The sequence below is a fragment of the Mytilus galloprovincialis genome, chromosome 6 (assembly GCF_965363235.1).
Source record: "Mytilus galloprovincialis chromosome 6, xbMytGall1.hap1.1, whole genome shotgun sequence".
NCBI classification, from domain to species: Eukaryota; Metazoa; Mollusca; class Bivalvia; order Mytilida; family Mytilidae; genus Mytilus; species Mytilus galloprovincialis.
In genome coordinates this window covers 53,197,733-53,217,567 of record NC_134843.1, presented here as the reverse complement: position 1 = coordinate 53,217,567, position 19,835 = coordinate 53,197,733, and the positions used below count along the sequence as shown (strand labels likewise).

The window sequence follows — 19,835 nt, the reverse complement described above, 5'->3', positions numbered from 1 at the left end:
CCGCTAAAGTCAAATTTCAGTAATAAATAGGAAGACAAACACCAAGCAAATATTCCTTAAGTATGTGGAACATGACCTAGAAATTTTACACACTTTCAAAGGTTTAAATAGACTTTCTGTCTGTCATGTTTTTGACTTGTGGCTACTTATAGAAGTAGTGTAAGCTTCGATTTTATTTGAAAATAAAATGTAAAATTTCCAAAAAATACACACCTTTACAAGAATGATTTTACATTATATAATACGCATTTGCTGTTTCTCAAGTTTTCTATTGAGGGCAAGCGGACACTCTTTTTAACTAAATATGCGAATTTGAAGAGATGTGTTGATTTTCCCTTCGTGTCTCCCTGTTGTTGACCACGCCATTTTGGAAGATCACGGTATGCTACAATTTCGTTTTCATACGAGAGATCGAATAAGAAATTATAATTTTCCTTTGTTGTTAAATACACATGTGATATGTAACCAGCGACTAGCATTTAATACGTGCACTTTTTGGGTAGTGTGAGGACATATTTTGGATTTATTCTGACCACTGTTATCTGTTTTCGATGCTGGTGGAAAGTGAAAGTGAAAGTAGATTATTGCGCACTTTCGTATTTTTATTTTACTTGAACATTGAAAGTTTTTTTTTTTTAATTTTTAGTTTATTTTTATCAACAAATAGTTTTCAATGTTTTGGGGGATATTTTTCGTTCATGAAACATCTTTGTTTATTACTTTTGCTACCGATAACTTTTGATGCGACGATTTCCGGTTTTAAGTTATTCAGCTGATCTTTGACCGCGAAGACGTAAACAGACCAATTATCAGAAGAAATACAGATTTTTACAGGTAATACAAACACATACTTGTCAATTTAGTTGGTTCTAACCCTTAAATTATGTTGTATCAAAGATCGCCACAAGATCTGACGATTAAAACCAAATAATTCAACTGATCTGTCGTGTCAGCCATGAGGTAATGTTTTGAAAAAAACATTTTTCAAAACTACATTATTTTTACTATTCAACGAAAATGAGATGATAAACAACCTAAATAATAGTTATATATGCATACAGTTACTAAAAATTAGTAGTTAAAACCCTATGTTTCCAACACGAAATTATATGGAGGGCCCCAAGTGAAATCCTCTATATTATCCATATAAAAATCGAAGGGAGATAATTTGAATTGTCTCCACTTGATTTTAGTTATACATGCACATGTGAAACTTCAGTATGGGTAGTAAAAAGAAATCTTCGAGAATATTTGGGAAATCTGTAGGCATTAATAAGCGGTTACGCAGTAATAAATATACAGGAAGACCAAAATACAAGATTGTTAAGCGTATCACATCTTCAAAGTCTAGAAATATTTCTTTATGTGTCAAGAGAATTAAGAAAACTGTTCCAAATAAGACAATTGATAAGAAGCCTGTTTTTATATCACATACACTCTTTGATGACACTGGTTGTACTGTTAGGCCACCTATTAAACTTAAGATTCGAAAGGTGTTGGACACAAGTGAAAATGGATATCGTATTATTAATCTAGAATGCTTGCAATCACATGTAACTTCCATCACAATGCATGCATGTCAGTGTTTGAAGGCCATACATATAGCTTCAATTGGTGAATCACCCTTGAGTTTGCAGACTGAAATTAGATCTCTAGGTTTAGCAAGTGTTTTATCTGTGCAGTGTAAGGGTTGCAATAAGAAATTTGATTTTGGAACAAGTCCTAAACTACCAGAAAGCAGGAGATATGATGTCAATGTTAGAGCTGTATGGGGGAGTATTGCCACTGGAAATGGTCCTTCCCATTTGAATGAAATTTTGAGTACACTTAATTCACCTGGTATTTCACAACCAACATTTTCAGCCATTGAACATGATATAGGAAAGTGGTGGAGTAGTATTCTTGACCAGAGTATGATAGAAGCTGGTCAAGAAGAGCGCCAAATAGCTATTGAGAAAGGGGATTTTCACAATGAGATACCATCAATTACTGTGATTATGGATGGAGGATGGTCCAAGAGAACTCACAAACACAGTTATAATGCTCTTGGGGGTGTGGCTATCATAATAGGGAAAGAGACAAAAAAACTATTACATATTGGTGTGCGTAACAGGTATTGTTATATCTGCAATTCAGCTGAAAGTAGACAAGAATCCGTGAAGCCACATTCTTGCTTTAAAAACTGGAATCATGATAGCCAGTCCATGGAATCAGACATTATTATTGAGGGATTTAAACAGGCTGAAAGCAAACATGGTTTACGTTATATGAGGGTTATTGGTAAGTGCAAGTGCAAATAAAATCTATATACATGTACTAAGAAACAGTAAAAAAAAACAAAAACAGAAAAACCTGTTAAACAGGTTTTGCACAACCATGACAACTGGCATTTCAGCAATGGTAATATGTCTAAGATGATGTACATAATGTATATCTTTTAAGGTTTTTCTATTTGTTTAACTGTACAACACACTAAAGGGTGTCATGATTGATCAAATGAAAGACTTATTGTAATTTACAACTGTAAAAAAAAACTTTTAATATTAATTATCTGACTTATACATTGTCAACAAATTTTTGATGACAGAAATTTATACTATATTTGTATCCAATTTTTTATCAATCACATTAAAAGAGTGTTTAGGAATACACCTTTCAACCTGTACAACTGATTTATGGTGGATTTTAAAACTCTCTTAATTATTAATGTACATATTGAACAGTCTTGTTACAATAAAAATGATAAAAATAATACTGAAATTGATATGAAGCAAATCACAATGAACAAGAATGTGTCCATTGTACACGAATACCCCACTTGCACTATAATTTTCCATGTTCAGTGGACCGTGAAATTGGGGTCAAAACTATAATTTGGCATTAAAATTAGAAAGATCATATCATGGGGAACATGTGTACTAAGTTTCAAGTAGTTGTGACTTTAACTTCATCAAATAAAATTGAGAATGGAAATGGGGAATGTGCCAAAGAGACAAAAACCCGACCATAGAAAAAAGCAACAGCAGAAGGTCACCAACAGGTCTTCAATGTAGCGAGAAAATCTCTAACTTGAAAAACTACCTTGACCAAAAACTTTAACCTGAACTTCGCCCTTTCATTTTCTATGTTCAGTTGACCATGAAATTGGGGTCAAAACTATAATTTGGCATTAAAATTAGAAAGGTCATATCATGGGGAACATGTGTACTAAGTTTCAAGTAGATTGGACTTTAACTTCATGAAAAACTACCTTGACCAAAAAACTTTAACCTGAAGTGGGACGAACGAACGGACGAACGAATGAACGGACGAACGGAGGCACAGACCAGAAAAAATAACAGTGGCGGATCCAGAACTTTTCCTAAGGGGGGGCCCGCTGACTGACCTAAGGGGGGGCCCGCTCCAGTCATGCTTCAATAATTCCCTATATAAGCAACCAAATTTTTCCCACGAAAGGGGGGGGGCCCGGGCCACCCAGGGCCCCCCTGGATCTGCCTATGCATAATGCCCCTCTACTATCGTAGGTGGGGCATAATTATTTATGTGTATGAAAAATTTGTTATAAAAAGTATTACTAGTACATGTATATATATTATACCGCAATGTACTGTATAAATTTGTAAGCTATAAACAGTGATTCCCATGTTTTACATCTTTCTTCATAATATCTTTACTGCAAAAAAGCAGATTATATATTCAATTACTGATCATGAGAATTCTTGTTTTCCTTTTCAACATCATGAACATTGTACAAGCGTTAGCCTTTCAAAAAGGCTATTCGACTCTTAGCTGATGAAAATGGAAAGTGCTCTCGCTTTGCAGATTAATTTACTATTTACAAAAATGTACTATAATAGCCACGTGCATCAATCAGCAAATTTTACCACACACGTGAGGTCACACGCTTTGAATTATTATCGTTTAACGTTGTTGTTTACTCCAGAAGATTCGACTATTTATAGATAAAGGTTACCTGTGTAAAATCTAATTGCTAAAATAGAGAGGACAAATCCGATACTCTACGGGATTGAAGGACATTTACTTGGTTTGGATTGTCCTAACCAATCAATAAACTTTGATTATTCACGTCTCGTAATATCTTCCAATCAGAAAGCAAGAAAAATTCACGCACTATCTGTCCATCGTTCAATTCTTAATCTCGACTCCTAGGAGTCGAGAATTAGCCTTAGGCCAAGGAAATTAAATTTTTTCTACAAATACCATTATCAGGAAAACATATACATGTACATGTACCCATCCGCACAGTATGTCATGGTCTCACGGTCATACTAGCATATTACAAAATGTATTTGGCTGAACATTACCTTATAGATAATGAGAATATTTGGACATTTGAAATAAATAAAGCTGTTTAAGGGAAATATATTAAATAGAAAATAAAAGTGAAGAGAGAAAAAATTTGGTGGCATGTAACCAAAAAACTAAGGTCAGAATACTATTTTCTGATGCAGTGTTAATCAATAGGTTTGTATATTTTGTGTAATACATTTTGCTTTCTTTCACTGAATACTCAAATTAGGTGAATGATAATTAGAATGTACTATATTTTTCAGGAGATGGAGATTCCTCTGTTTTTTCAAACATCCGTGAGCAAGTTCCAGTATGGGGTAGATATGTCACCAAAGAAGAATGTGCAAATCACATTTGCAAGTGTTATAGGTCTAATCTGGAGAAACTGGTTGCAGATAACCCTATTTACAAGGGAAGACATAATTTGACAAAGAATGTTAGAATAAGGTTAGTCACTGTAAGAACAACACATTACAAATGCTCTTAGTATTAAAAAAATAAACATATGAATATATGTATGAACAGAAAGCAAAATTTTTTTTTCTCTCTGGTCATGAACAAATTCACTGTGTATATTGATAATGTTCAATTTACATGATTTACACTTATAAAAAAGAAGATATATGATTGCCAACATTACCAATGAGACTTGTGACTCTTCACAATAGACCAAATGACACAGGAATTACAAACTATAGGTCACTGTATGACCTTCAACCATGAGCAATGCCCATACCACATAGTTACTTAGTAAAGACCTTGTAATAACAACTTTAAAACAATTCAAACAAAAAATCAACTGCCTTATTTATGTAAAAAAAACTTACAAAAAGCAAATATGTAACACAGCAATAAACAATAAAGATAGAATTACAGTTGACAGGCTTATACATACAGATTGTGGCTTGCCCTATAATATATTCCTTCACATGTTAATAGCTGTTGATGTTAATTGGGGAAGAGAGATTTTTAAAGTGTATTCTACTACAATTTACCTTCATCCTCAGCTCACACCTTTGTTTAGTTTTAGGTCTGAGGTCAAAATTCAATTACTTTAACACAAAATTATATACTCATGCATGCTGATTTATCTGACAGAATATGAAACCTTCTAACCCAAAATTAGGTCACTTACCTATATATATATATAGCTAAATATTAAGGTCTTCTGACTTGGATCAAGTTTAAAGTCTGAACTTGCAATTACAACAATATTTGTAGGAGTATGAGATATAGTCCTGATCTAGTATTGCATGCATATATGTATATATCAGAGTAGGCAGACTAACATTCACGAAGAATTTGGCACTGAATTACATTTCATGCTTAATCTTAATAAGTTGTTTTATATACAAGAGAAAGTTTTATTTTGGATGGTATGATGTCGTCGTCCTCATCATCGTCTGAAAAACACATTGGTTTCCTGATAATAACTTTAGTTTAAAATAAGTGAATGTATTTTTTTGTTTGTGCATGATTTGTTTAACAATTTCAAACTTAAATATCTAACCACACACCATACATATGATACTCTGAAGATTGCTTTTAAACATAATAAAACACACTCTCTTTTATTATTATAATACCCCACAAAATGAAGTACAAGTATATATTATATTCTTTCTACTGCTATATATATATAGTGAATTAGGATTTCGTGAAGGAACCATCAATGAAGTTGTTTGAATATGGGTGCTTGCATGACTTTTTTTTGTATACCCCCCTTTTCTATTGCATGCATTTTAGCTCTAGCCTTAATAGCGGGTTATTTGCAAGTTATTATTTTTTTCAGATACCATATGGATACCACCTCATTGAAATTAAATTTATGATATATTAAATGTACATGTATGTCTCCATTAGTACATTGTACATTGGGAAATCATAATTTACGGATGAAACATTGTTTGCATTAATATTAATCCTGTCATATTATTAATTGTAGGTTAGTCAGTGCTGTAAGATGTGCAATCAGAATGAGAGCAAAGGAAGTAAAGGAAAAGGGTGTAGAAAAAACTGAAGCAGTAAGAAATCTTCGTCATGATATTATAAATTCAGTCCACCATGTGTTTGGAAAACACAGTAATTGTTCTGACTTTTGCAAAGCAAAGTTATCATCCAGCACAACCTCAAATGACAGTATACTGACTTCTCTACAAGATCAAGATGAAAGTTCAGATATATTTGAAGACCAAATAAAACTGTGGACTGAGGGAACATCCATTGAGGCACAAGAGGAAACACGTAAAGGTACTCACATAATTTACAGTGATGTTGAACAGTACATCATCCAAGATGTCTGTACTTTATTGTCTCGAATAAGTGAAAAGGCTGATCGTTTATTGGGTAACAACACCACCAATCTTGCAGAATCTTGGATGCACATACGGTGTAAGTTTGACGGAGGAAAGTTGTATAACTTATGTAATAGAGGTTCATGGCATGGGAGGTGCTTTGGTGGAGGATTGCGAATGAACTTTGGGCCAGAGTGGTCTCCTAAAGTATGGCAAAAAACAACAGCTACCCAACCAGGATTTTTTTTCACACGACATTTTAAACGTAGTAATATAAGGCTAGCCAACAGCACTAGATATAAGGCTAAATATGATACACACCAAAAGCGTTGGAAGAGAAAGATGAGATCATTAACGATTAGTTGTTCCAAAAAGGCTAGAAGATCTTATGGACCAGAGGCTATTGGTGTAACAGAGGATATTCCTGTTACAGATCTAGCTGTACTGCAAAGTGACTTTCTGGAAAAACATATTAATATTTCTGAAATTAAAATCAAAGAAATAGCATCTGCAACAATTAAACAATCTCAATCTGATAACTGGCATTCTGAAAGGAAAAAACGCATAACATGTTCAAATTTTGGAAAAATCATCCGAAGAAGACCATCTATATTGGTAAAGAATTTAGTTAAAAACCTGTTGTACTCAAAGTTTCGGGGAACTTTTCACACAAAAAATGGACTTCTGCACGAACGTAGTACTATCGAGGAATATAGACTGAAGAAAGCGGAAGAAAATGTTATTTTAACGGTAGAATCAAGTGGTCTAATTATCAACAATGAACATAAGTTTCTTGCTGGTAGCCCTGATGGCATTGTTATTGTTGGTAATGGTGAAAAGGGATTATTGGAAGTGAAAAATCTTGTCCACTCAAAACCTATAAATTTATTTCAAGCCGCAGCAAATAAAAACTTTTGTTTAGAGATACGCCAAGATAAACTATTTCTAAAACAAAATCACGATTATTATTATCAGTGCCAAGGATTGTTAAATGTTGGAAATTTTCACTGGCTGGACTTTGTTGTACGAACAATAAATCCCTATCAGTTATTTATTCACAGAATCCAACGTGACCTCAATTTATGGAACAATGTTATGTTACCAAAATTAACCGCCTTCTACCATTCTGCTATTCTACCAGAACTTGCTTGCCCTAGAGAAGGGAAGAGCCCTGGCATTAGAGAACCGGGAGTTTGGGTAAGTTCCAGAGATAAAGTAGCATTAAAATGTATATTTAGTACAGGTAAATTAAGAAGATGTGGTATGATTGATAATGAGACCATTCTTCATCAGAAACCAAAAGACACAGAAATTCTCAATTTTATGTGATAAAAGGTCACCATACAGCCTTCAAGATTGAGCAAAGCTGTCACTGCTTCTTTCCAGGCCCTTGGATAGATTGGGAATTTAACTTTAACACTATACAGATTTTCCAATTCAACATTTGTGGATTTTTCGAAGTAAAGCATATACATGTATTACATGGAGGTCAGTCTGCATTGTTAGCTAATAGTCCAATGTTAACATGGTAAATACTGATTCAGAAAAGTTAAAATGTAGAAAATTTTATATAAACATAGATAGGGACAGGTTTTGATATTTAAAATTTAGTTTCCGGATTAATAACTTATTTTTGTTAATGCAGACTCATAGGTAACTATGCAGTTAACTATAAAGATACATGTACAGCTGATGTAGTCATCTTCCTCAGTCAGAGCTCAGACATAAACAAGTCGATTTTTGTTTTTGACTTAAAGAAGTTAAAACATGTATTTATTATAAAAATGTGTTTTCAATTTTAGACTTATCTAAGTCAGAAAATGACAGACTTGTTTAGGTCTATTTATGTTGTTGAAAAAACTTAATTTTACTTGGTGGCCTAAGTACCCCACCTATGACAGCAAAAACCTGTCTGAGAGTTCACAAGGACTTGAGCTATCTATATTTAATTATCTAATTGAACATCCTCACTAAACACAGATGTTTTACCTCATTAAGTGTGGTTTCAGGTGGTTGCATTGTAAGGTTAATTAACATTATCTCCGATTTTTTAGACTCTCATTCATATTTTTCTTTAGAAGACAAAGCATTGTCTTTCAATGTTTTCATTATTTGATTTAGATGCATGACCTTTTTATAAATATGTGTGGGTCTTGAAGTTGACCAATTTTGGTAACTTATTGACTTGAAGGAGTCAATATTTGCAATTTTTTTATTCAGGTCAAATATTTATTGCTTAACACAATTCGACTTATAGGAGTCATAATTTGTCTTAATTTCAAGGGAGACAAATCTTGAAACCTTCATGTTTAAACCTATGTGAGTCGAAAGCAGATATAGACTTATTTATGTCTGAGCTCTGACTGTTCCTGTATATGAATATTAACATTTAAGAATCCTGAAAATGTAGCTCTCAGTCTAAGAACTTTTATATATACATATGTCACATGAATGTAGTCCATGTAGTCTGACTGTCATACTTCTAATACTAACAACTACACATAATATAGGGTTATTGCATGAATATTGGGGAATATTGTCCCGAGTAGAATTTTATATTGCACAAGCTTGCGAGTGCAATATACATTGTATGTTCTACGAGGGACAATATTCCACAATATTCATGCAATAACCCTTTTATTGTATAGCAATATAATATTTAAAAGTGAAAACTGGTTTAAACTAAGATTTGATTGTTGGTGACGTCATGAATTTTGAAGACTTATTGCACTAGTGCAATATTAGACATGTTAGAATTTATTGCACGCTAACTTTTGGTTACTTTCTGTGGGAAATATTATATTGCTATACAATAAACAAAGTTATTGACCATGAGGCTTAAATTAAAATATTGTTTGTTTGCCCTTTACCGACCGACCCTATAAATTTGTTCCGCCTGAAAATCTTTTATTTATGTTTACCAGCAAGATTTTATTTTATTTTAATTTTTTGTTCCTACCAAAAATCTTATATTTGTATTTCCCGCTCAAAACTTTTTTACCGGAATTCTCAGGTTTTATCTTTCCTGTATAAGGTCTAGTCCGTTTAGTATCACATGAGCGTTTGACATGAATGAACACTTGCATTTGGAGTTTCAAAGCACAAATTTGTTTGAAATCGATGTTAAAAGCTTTGAAAACGTTACTCTGGGTCTTTATACATGAAGAGCAGGGTTCATTCAAAAAAAGTTCGTCCAATACTAAATTATCAACGTGTGTACAAAATATTTTGTAAACAGACTTTGTATCCTATGTAGGGATGGCCTTTGGTGGTCCGTAGATTAGGATGATTATGTTAATGATGCCTTCGACCAGCATTGATATATTCTGATTTATATCTGACATGAACCAAAGGTCTGTAAAGGGGAGAATATTTGGCAGTAAAATCGCCAAGTTTTTCCATACAGATCATTTATAAATGCGGTGTAAAATACGTGACAATTGAGTTTCAAGTCTTGTAGCATTTTTATTGGAAACACAGGCACACACAAAAATTTAAACACTCTAGGGACTTTTTCTACTAGTAATGTACAATGTATTTATGCCCGGACATATTTTACCAGAACAAAGTTATTTCTTACCTGCTTACAGAAAAACTTTAGGTTTGAACCTTGAAGTAAGCGTTCAAGGTACAGAGTACTATTAGTGCTAGTTAAAATTCTTTAAAATTCCAGGTATGTAAACGTTTAAAATATGCCGCACAGCCCTATATTTTGAAATTTGAACAAAAGTTGTAGTGCATATGAATTAACTTCACATTCTACATGATATTTTTTTTTCAAAACTTGGGACTATTATACTAATAGTCCTAGAAACTTATTAGCAAAAGCATACTTAAACAAAAGCAATACAGACAAAAATGACATCATGCAGATTTTGTATCTATAAAATAAAATATTATACCTACCTGCCTACCCATGACAAAAAATGGACCGAGCTAAGTTATTTTTTGGGAAAGAAAAATAAAATATTTTACCTACCTACCTACCCTGTTTCAAAACATAGGGTCGGAAAAGGGCAAACAAACAATATTTTAATTTAGGCCTGAATAACCTAGTCATCATCATCATCATGATCATGACAATAATAAAGTTCACTGAATTGTTCACTAATTTTATACTGTTTTTTTTCAACTTTTTATTTAGTTAATTTTGATCATGGATTTTTCAGTTCGTACCACCGGTATCTAAAGCTAAACAGCAATCGTCTAGAAAAAACAGCAAAAGAGCCAGCAAAAAGACATGTGTAAACACCTAAATTGATTCTCATTACAAAAGTTTACAGTTGAAATTAAAGGTAATACAAAATTGTTAGTACATGGACTCATGGAGTAGCTACATCTGGTCGACATGACAAAGAGCTACATTTGCACATATTTTTAATCATATTAAGTTAACCTTTTCCTCCATAATGACGCCTTTTGACACCACCCCCTTTACTCCATAATGACGCCTTTTGACGCCTGTGTAGTACCTCAGTTGAAATGCTCGGACTACAAAATGTCTGGATCAGGCTTAGAAAAAATTGTATCCAATATGAAAAGGATATCCATGAGAATATCTGAATTGAATTTCATTGATGAAATATTTGTTTTCACAATGCATCAATACTTTAAATCTGATGATTTTTTTTATTGAAAAAATCCTATGCGAATCTAATATGTAAAAAAAAAAATTCATGGAGGAAAGGGTTAAAATAGAACTTCCTTTTTCAGAATATTCATGTTCATTTCAAAATAGATTTAGTAGAATAAGCACACATATGTATGCCTGTAAGTAAAAACAAAAAATACAACATATACAGATATATGTAACAGAACAGTGTCAAGTCTAAAAGTAACAGTCTCAAAAGGATGGCAAAGGGGGGGGGGGGGGGGGGCAAGAAGATACAAGCACAAACTAGAAACAGATTGAAAAATTAGCACTCAAAACTAAAGCTCGGTCAATACAAACTATAAAAACCAAGGGTGACATCTGGTCCTCCAGAAGATTGAGCTTGTCCTGCTTCAAAAGTGACACATGTCATTTCGCTCAGTTGATAAATCTATTACAGTTCAGGTCCTGAAGACAGGACCAGTTGTGAAGAACAATAAATTTAATGATTACAAAGCCATATAGATGATTAATTGTAAAAGCAGTATTGAGTACCTTTCTTAAATTAATTATGAACAGCTGATAACCCTGACATACCAGTAAGTTAAATAGGTCTGATATACATGTAGTACTCATTCGGTGAAAGTCTGTCAAAACCAAGTTACATTTGTACATGTACAGATAGAGCAAAACAAATTATGTTTTTGTATTTTTTTTAATACTAGTACAGTTGTAGTATCATGAAAATTCCCAGCCATGCCTGATTTTTCACTTGAAGCATGTGCTAAAGTTATTTCACATACCAAATTTACAATGTTGAATAAAGAACTACAGGTATGAACTGCCATACATTGTTTTTCATTGTATATACACCTTTTTTCTTTTCAGGTAGTACCCTACTTTATACCTTGTGTATCAAATGAGTTGTTAGAGTAAATGATTGACGTATTTATTTAATAGCAATTGAGGAATAATTGTTGCTGCTAAGTGATGTTTTGGTGTATTATTGGTTTACAGTCTTATTTATAGAATATAAAGAATTTGTCTACAAAGCAGGTATGGGTAAAAAAATAATATAATTGTTTATTTTGGATATATGCATATAACCATATGACCACAGTAGCTATATGTATATATAAGTAGATATTTTTGATTCAAGAGTGAAAATATTGGGGGAAAAAAAACATCTAGAGATACATTAAACTAAACCAGAGAAGTTTCTTGAAAACTTTCTAATAAACATGATAAAGAAATGTAGTAACAAATCAACCAAAATTATGGACATTTCAATACATCTGTTCACTTTAGCTGAAATTGTTTTGCACTGTTAATTTTATATAAAATCTATATCACATTGAGACAATTATACATGTACCCCATTTGGATTATTGTATGCAGTTTGATAATAATTACTTCTTTCTTTTTTCCTCTTAAAATTCATAACATGTTAATGTTATAACAATATAGTATAATGAGCAGTTGATACAGTGTAGTTGCTCATTGATTTGATGAATGGATTAGGGTTCAAAGATGTTAGTTTATACATGAAAGTTCTCTTTTGAAAATAAAGGAGTTTTTTTGTACAAGCTGTTAGATTCTTCATGCTTGCTAAACAAAATTCAAATGTCTCTTGAATAATTGGAACCGTTTTTCATTTTCCTTGCAAACAAGCTAACTCGCTTTATTTAAGAATTGAACACTTCTTTTTGTAACTTCATTGGGGTGTAAAAGTGTTAACTGAAGTACATTTTGTATGAAGCGCATAAGCGCTTCATTCTTAAAATGTGGGCACGGTCAACGCTTTAACAACCCTATGAAGTTACAAAAAGAAGCATTCAATACTTATAATTACATTTTTATGCCCCACCTACGATAGTAAAGGGGCATTATATTTTCTGGTCTGTTCGTTCGTCCGTCCGTCTGTTCGTTTGTCTGTACATTCGTTCGTCCGTCTGTCCCGCTTCGGGTTAAAGTTTTTGGTCAAGGTAGTTTTTGATGAAGTTAAAGTCCAATCGACTTCAAACTTAGTATACATGTTCCCTATGATATGATCTTTTTAATTTTAATGCCAAATTAGAGGGTTTACCCCAATTTCACGGTCCACTGAACATAGAAAATGATAGTGCGAGTGGGGCATTCGTGTACTGGGGACACATTCTTGTTTAACCTAGAATCATGAAAACACAAATTTTATCATTTTTTTATTTAAATCACCTGTGCACTTTTTATGGGACCTCGTGTTATCATGAATGAAAAGTTTTATTGAGTAATGCAATTTCTTAAGGAATAACATGTGATGTGCAGTAAGCCAATCAGAAAAACGTATTAAAGTGAAACATACATATACATTTTTTTGTAATGTTATTATTTACACATGAACAAATGTACTTTGTTTGTTTTTTATTTAAAAAATATTACATATTGCCCATACCATATATATATATGTAAACCAATCACAGCTTTTTAAATTTAAATACATGTACTAAAAAAGATACTAATGTAAATGTTCTATAAGCTAATTTTTTTGTGATAAGAAAGTACTGTTTTACACCGAAATTATTCACTACAGCTGCTTTACTTTCTGTTTCAGAAAATTTTTCATGCTTAGAAAGGAAAAGAGACAACAACATGGTGGATATTCCATATAAAGATTTACTATAGATCATGATATTTTAGTAGAAACATGAACAGTAAACATGTCTGAAAATCTAAGAGACAGCACATCAATCTAGATTAAGAAAAACAGAAAATTACTGATATAAGTTGTGTAATTCTAAGATTTGTTGCTTTTATAATAACAGCAATGTTTTTGATATTGTGAACACTAAAAACTGTGTATATATTGAGTTTTCTATTACCTTGTAAACAACCTTAGCTATATGAAGTATTAGTCATCAACGTGTGCTGTAGACTGGTTGGTTGGTATTCAAAGTCACAACTTTTCAATTCATATTTCACTGCATGGTCCTTTGTACTCAAAAATGTGTATGATTGATTTCATTTAGTACTGCTCCATTTGAATTCATAAGTAGTGCATGTATGCCAAGTTTTTTCTATACATTGACCATCAAAAGAAATGCAACATTACTTTGACATTATACTTATGTCATTCTTTTTCATTGTCCAAATTTTAAAAACTGCTGACTTTATAAAATCAAATATAAACTTTCAGAATGATTCTAGAGAAAGAGAAAGAGAAAGAGAAAGAGAAAGAAAGTAAAGTTATTGATTTGATATTTTTGGGTTTTTTAAAAAATCAGAGCATGATGAAAATATAATACTGATTTACTGCTTTTACTTTATATATATTACTTGGAGTGAATTTTTCTTTTCCATTACAATCTTGTACCTGTATGTCACTCTACATGTATATTTTTTCCTTTCTGTTTTGATAACCAGGATTCCAAAAAATATATGGGTATCCCTCATTTCTATATAGCCTTGCAAACAAAATTTAAATCAGTCTGAAAACTTGTTGAACTAATTTGAAAAAATGAATTTATGTTTTTATTTTTATTCATTGAAGAAAAAGATAGTAATGTTTTTTTTTTTTTAATTCTTCCATTTATTCAGGAGAGGAAACTGAAAAAGTACAGATCAAAACTCAATGTTCAATTTTCTATCTAAGAAAAAAAGAGAGAACCAGAGAATAGATGTATTTGATCTAACATAAATTTTACCTTATGGGTAGTCAATCCCCCCTTTTTTACTTGTGATATGATATATTTTTACATCCTGTTATTGAATTAAGTGAAATTTATTATAATAAATATTTTTAGCACTGAATTTGTTATAATTTTAATGCCATGCTATCTGTATGTTGAAAATGGTATGTGTATGTCCAATAGTATCTTTACAGGTGTGGTCCTCCATACTTTTTATGAACATGATGAAAGTAGTTCCCACATGGAAAAAATGGCTTCTCATTTTGAATTTGCCTATCATGCTTTATAGATGTATACCTATTTTATTATACATTATTTTTAATATGAAGCCCCAGCTTGCCCTAGATGCAGATTTAAGGATAATAATGCTTCATTTTTAAGGAAAATAGAGTAGTCAGTTAATGTCCAGATTTTTTAAAAACAATGATGGATAAAATTGCAAAGTTCTTACTACACAATCATTTTTTGGCTCAAGTTTTATGATTAAGTGATTCACAACTTAATTCCGCAAATTTTGATGTATATAATATGGTATATAGTTCTTAAATCAGTTGGAACTTTGGTTTTGAAAAATAAGTTAATTTTGACTTTAGCGGAACCTTAACCTTGGGTAATAACAGTGCATGTAAGGCTCGTCTCGGAGGGGTGTCTTTTTTTCTGTCTTCTTTTTATGTCCCACCTACGATAGTAGAGGGGCATTATGTTTTCTGGTCTGTGCCTCCGTTCGTTCGTCCGTTCGTTCGTCCTGTTTCAGGTTAAAGTTTTTGGTCGAGGTAGTTTTTGATGAAGTTGAAGTCCAATCAACCTGAAACTTAGTATATATGTTCCTTATGGTATGATCTTTCTAATTTTAATGTCAAATTAGAGTTCTTACCCCAATTTCACGGTCCACTGAACATAGAAAATGATAGTGCGAGTGGGGCATCCGTGTACTGGGGACACATTCTTGTTTTAGTTATATTTAATAACTTACACTTTTTTCCATTATTCTCTTTCTTTACTCCTTTTTTTTTCTTTGTCCTTTGTTCTCTATTCTGTTAATTCACATCCATACCCTCTTATGTGTATGTGGACTTACTGTAGTTTATTTTTTAGTTCTGGCAGAGATATTAGATACAATATATATGTCTCTGGTTCTGGTATTATGCGATAAGTCAATTTCTTTTTCATGCAGTGTCATGAAATATAATGGTTTTATGCATATCAGCCAAGATTGTGCGCAACATTTTAATAAACAATTCAACACTATATACACGTTATGTGAATTTTATTAAAATCGATGAAGAACATGAATTTGGCAGCTAGTGCCCCTTAAACAGGTAAAGTTCAATTAACAAATTCTGATCTACTGGCATTCAACACCAAATTACTTACTTGCTGTATATTGATAAATGTGATTGATAAATGTGATTGTATATTGTCAATACCTCAACATCGAGAATACGTCATGTGAGGTGTTGGTCGCTACGTTTGATACGGGGTCAAAGGTTGCGGCTTCGAGACAGAGAAAAACATCCAGGTAAAAAGTGTAGAATTTTGTTTTTGAAAATTTGAGTTGTAAATTTTCCTAAAAAGTACTTATTTCCGTTCATCTATTATGGGTATAAACTAAACTGAACAAGAAAAGTATTAGTAAACAGACAGAAAGTCCGACGTTGAATTAATTATTTTACAATTAATTGTTTAAATATATGAGAGAATGTTTTAGGCGAATTTTCTTTAATTACAGATAAATGTATTTTAGGTTCAGGAAATGATTTATTCTTCGGGTACGTCTAAACAACCGCTCAGGACCTCCTGAGTGCACTCAGGACATACAAAGTGCACTCAGGACATACAAAGTGCACTCAGGACCCATTACCGTAATCATATCTGCACACATGATGGATGTTTATATTCGTTATACGCTTCTTATTTTAGAGTTAAATTTTGGTAGAAGTTGAAATCGCAGGGGCGGATCCAGCCATTTTAAAAAAAGGGGGGGTCCTAACCCAGGGCAAAAAAAGGGGGGGTTCAACTACATGTCCCCATTCAAATGCATTGATCGGCCAAAAAAAGGGGGGGTTCCAACCCCCCCCGGAACCCCCCTCCCCCTCTGGATCCGCGCCTGAATCGAACTTAGATAGATATGTTAATTCTTATAAAATAATGAGGGCACGTGTCACTGATTACACAACTACTGAGCCATGAATTATCCAATCAACAAAATTGATTGGATTATCTTTATTGTTTTTTAGGAATTGTATTGTTTAGTTCAGTTTTACCTTTAACATGAATTTGCATATAGAAAAAATAAAACATATATCTCATTCGATGTGCTTTTTCAGTTTATTTTTCATGATGACGGGTAAATTAATTTGTTGTGTTTTGCAGTTCACGAATAAAGAAAATTATTTTATAGTTGCGTTTTTTTTTCTGTAACAAGTTCGATTTTTGTTTTTCAGTGTGATTCTTTTCTCTATCTCTCTCTCTAAATCAAGTTTTTAAACAAACACAATGTTGACTGAATATCAAATTTTATTACATTTGTATATCTTTATTCTCAACAAACCATTATACAAGAGAAGACAATTATGTACAATATTCAGTTTAACCTTAACGGAAATCTGTGCACGAAGACTTAGTCGTGGTTTGAACGGATTTCGTGTCAATAAACTGTCTTCGAAATAGTCTTTCTTTGTTAATGTTTGTGTCATTTTGGTCTTTTGTGGATAGTTGTCTCATTAGCAATCATACCACATCTTCTTTTTTAAAATTTCTCGCTACTACAATCTAACTTACATATTTTTTAGAAACAATTATACCCAAAATATCATAATTTTCAAAAAACGGAGACGAAAACGGAGACAAGTTCATTTTCAGAATTTATTTTCGCATTGAAATTCGTTTCAGGCTTGTGAAACTGGACAAAACGACTTTAATTAGAGAAAAAAAAACTTAATAAAAACGGATTTCTTAAAATATTCGTATAACTCAAAAATAAAATTCCTGGACAAGTTCGATAAAAATGAGAAATAACATCTAACTACATGTATATGAGTTTGATTGTTTGAAAAGTACGGCTTTTACCGTTTAGAACGGATTCCATATACAAAACTTTAATTAATATAAATTCTTTTAAAGTATGAACATTTATAATTATTTCCCTTTTCAAACTCGTGCAAAGAATTAATTACTGGTCCAGGACATGATAATAAAATTAAGAATAAAACTTAAAAATTTTAATAAAAGACGAAAATCTTAAAACATCGTGATATTCATTCTAGACGTCACAATATTACTTCCCGCATGGTCACACTGTACTAACAACACAATGTATAAAACAACAATAAAGATAATCCAATTAATTTTGTTGATTGGATAATTCATGGCTCAGTAGTTGTGTAATCAGTGACACGTGCCCTTATTATTTTCTAAGAATTACAAATTCTACCAAATTTAACTCTAAAATAAGAAGCGTATAAAGAATATATGCATCCATCCTGTGTGCGATGACTATAAAGGGTCCTGAGTGCACTTCGTATGTCATGAGTGCAATCAGGAGGTCCTTCAAGCGGTGTTTAGACGTACCGTTATTCTTCTGGAAGCTTCAATTTTTTCTTATCAATAACTTTTACACAAGGAGACATTTTTTTTTGAAAGCATGAACCCCAGTTAATGAGCAAACACAAATTAAGAACGAAAATCGTTTACAATTAAATTTTATAGAAGGAAAAAAAAGGGGGGGGGGGTAATAAACAAATTTTATTTACGCTCACATACTTTTAAACAGATTTGCATATGTAAGCTCTCTATAGTTAATGTTAAATTATTTCAGGAGTTTTGAAAAAAAGAATATTATATACAGTTTAATTTCGACTAAAATAGTGATTCTTTTTATAGATTTGGTACCTCAGTTTCGACTCAACATTTCATTTTGAATTGTTAGATGGCAAACTCTTTAGGCGAATATTGTATCTGTTCTTTATTTAATTATGGTGATATTGGCGATAATATTCATTATAACAAGGCCTTGTACAAATCCTTGATTATAGAATGTTTGGTAATATAAAAAGACGAAAGTAGACAAACCCTAATTATGCAGGGTTTCACAAGTTGATCTCCAAGCGGCCCACATTTAACATATAATAAGATCTATATTTTTCAACGTTTTCAAAATGAAATAACTTGAATTGAAAATTTCCCAACTGTGAAAATTTGTTATTTCTAAACGTCTTTAATTATTATTTCGGAAAAAAAAATTATTTAGCATATTCATATATTTTCATAATTTTTTCCGAGGAAACCTTTTTTTTTGCAAAGTTTACTTCTATATGTTTTTAACCATCACCAGCGACTTATTCTCTGCCATCACCAATTAGTCCTAATTATTAAAGATCAATTGCCCAAATTCAAATGATGATTGGTATATCGTATTGAATATGACCATCGGTCATCCGTGACGTATCCCAAATAACGACGCATGCCGATAGATAGATCATAGTTTATTAATTAGCGTCTCGCAATTTAAATTTCATCAAGGGGACTTAATTAAACCAGTTACTATACAAATCTTGAAAAAACGATGTACATGTACTTTTTAATATTTTTAAAACAAATTACGAAAACGTTTAGTGTAAAAATCACCGAATATAAATGTTTCTTTCTTGCAGGTTTTGGCATTTGTAAATAACATTAACGTTTTGGAATTCTAATGCAAAAGACAGTCGATTCAAACTGAAATAACTTCTTTAAAGATGGTTTGATTTTTTCAGAGACACATGTATTATATATGTCTCAATACATGTATTATATGTCTCTGATTTTATCAAAACAAAAATTACAAAATTATAAAATATGTTAGTTATCGAATGTATACCCTGAACTCTTACTTTTATATATACATGTCCTAAGTTACTTAATGTCCTGTGTGCAACCAGGAGATCCTGAACGGTTTTTAAACGTACCATTATTTTATATGCATATATTCAAAGC

The 19,835-nt window shown here is 32.0% G+C and overlaps 2 protein-coding genes across 2 annotated transcripts; both read left to right on the top strand.

Annotated features, from left to right (window-relative positions):
• Nucleotides 1-842: 842 nt before the first annotated feature.
• On the top strand, nucleotides 843-2,513 carry LOC143079878 (uncharacterized). Its single transcript, XM_076255505.1, has one exon. The coding sequence runs from the start codon at nucleotides 1,221-1,223 to the stop codon at nucleotides 2,298-2,300; it is 1,080 nt and encodes a 359-aa protein (XP_076111620.1). The 5' UTR covers nucleotides 843-1,220; the 3' UTR covers nucleotides 2,301-2,513.
• A 1,754-nt stretch (nucleotides 2,514-4,267) lies between these two features.
• LOC143078612 (uncharacterized) lies at nucleotides 4,268-14,979 on the top strand. The gene is made up of 6 exons (XM_076253466.1): nucleotides 4,268-4,283; nucleotides 4,575-4,758; nucleotides 6,257-7,802; nucleotides 10,775-10,900; nucleotides 12,085-12,252; nucleotides 13,787-14,979. The coding sequence occupies exons 1-4, from the start codon at nucleotides 4,268-4,270 to the stop codon at nucleotides 10,859-10,861; spliced, it is 1,833 nt and encodes a 610-aa protein (XP_076109581.1). The 3' UTR covers nucleotides 10,862-10,900; nucleotides 12,085-12,252; nucleotides 13,787-14,979.
• The last annotated feature ends 4,856 nt before the right edge of the window (nucleotides 14,980-19,835 follow it).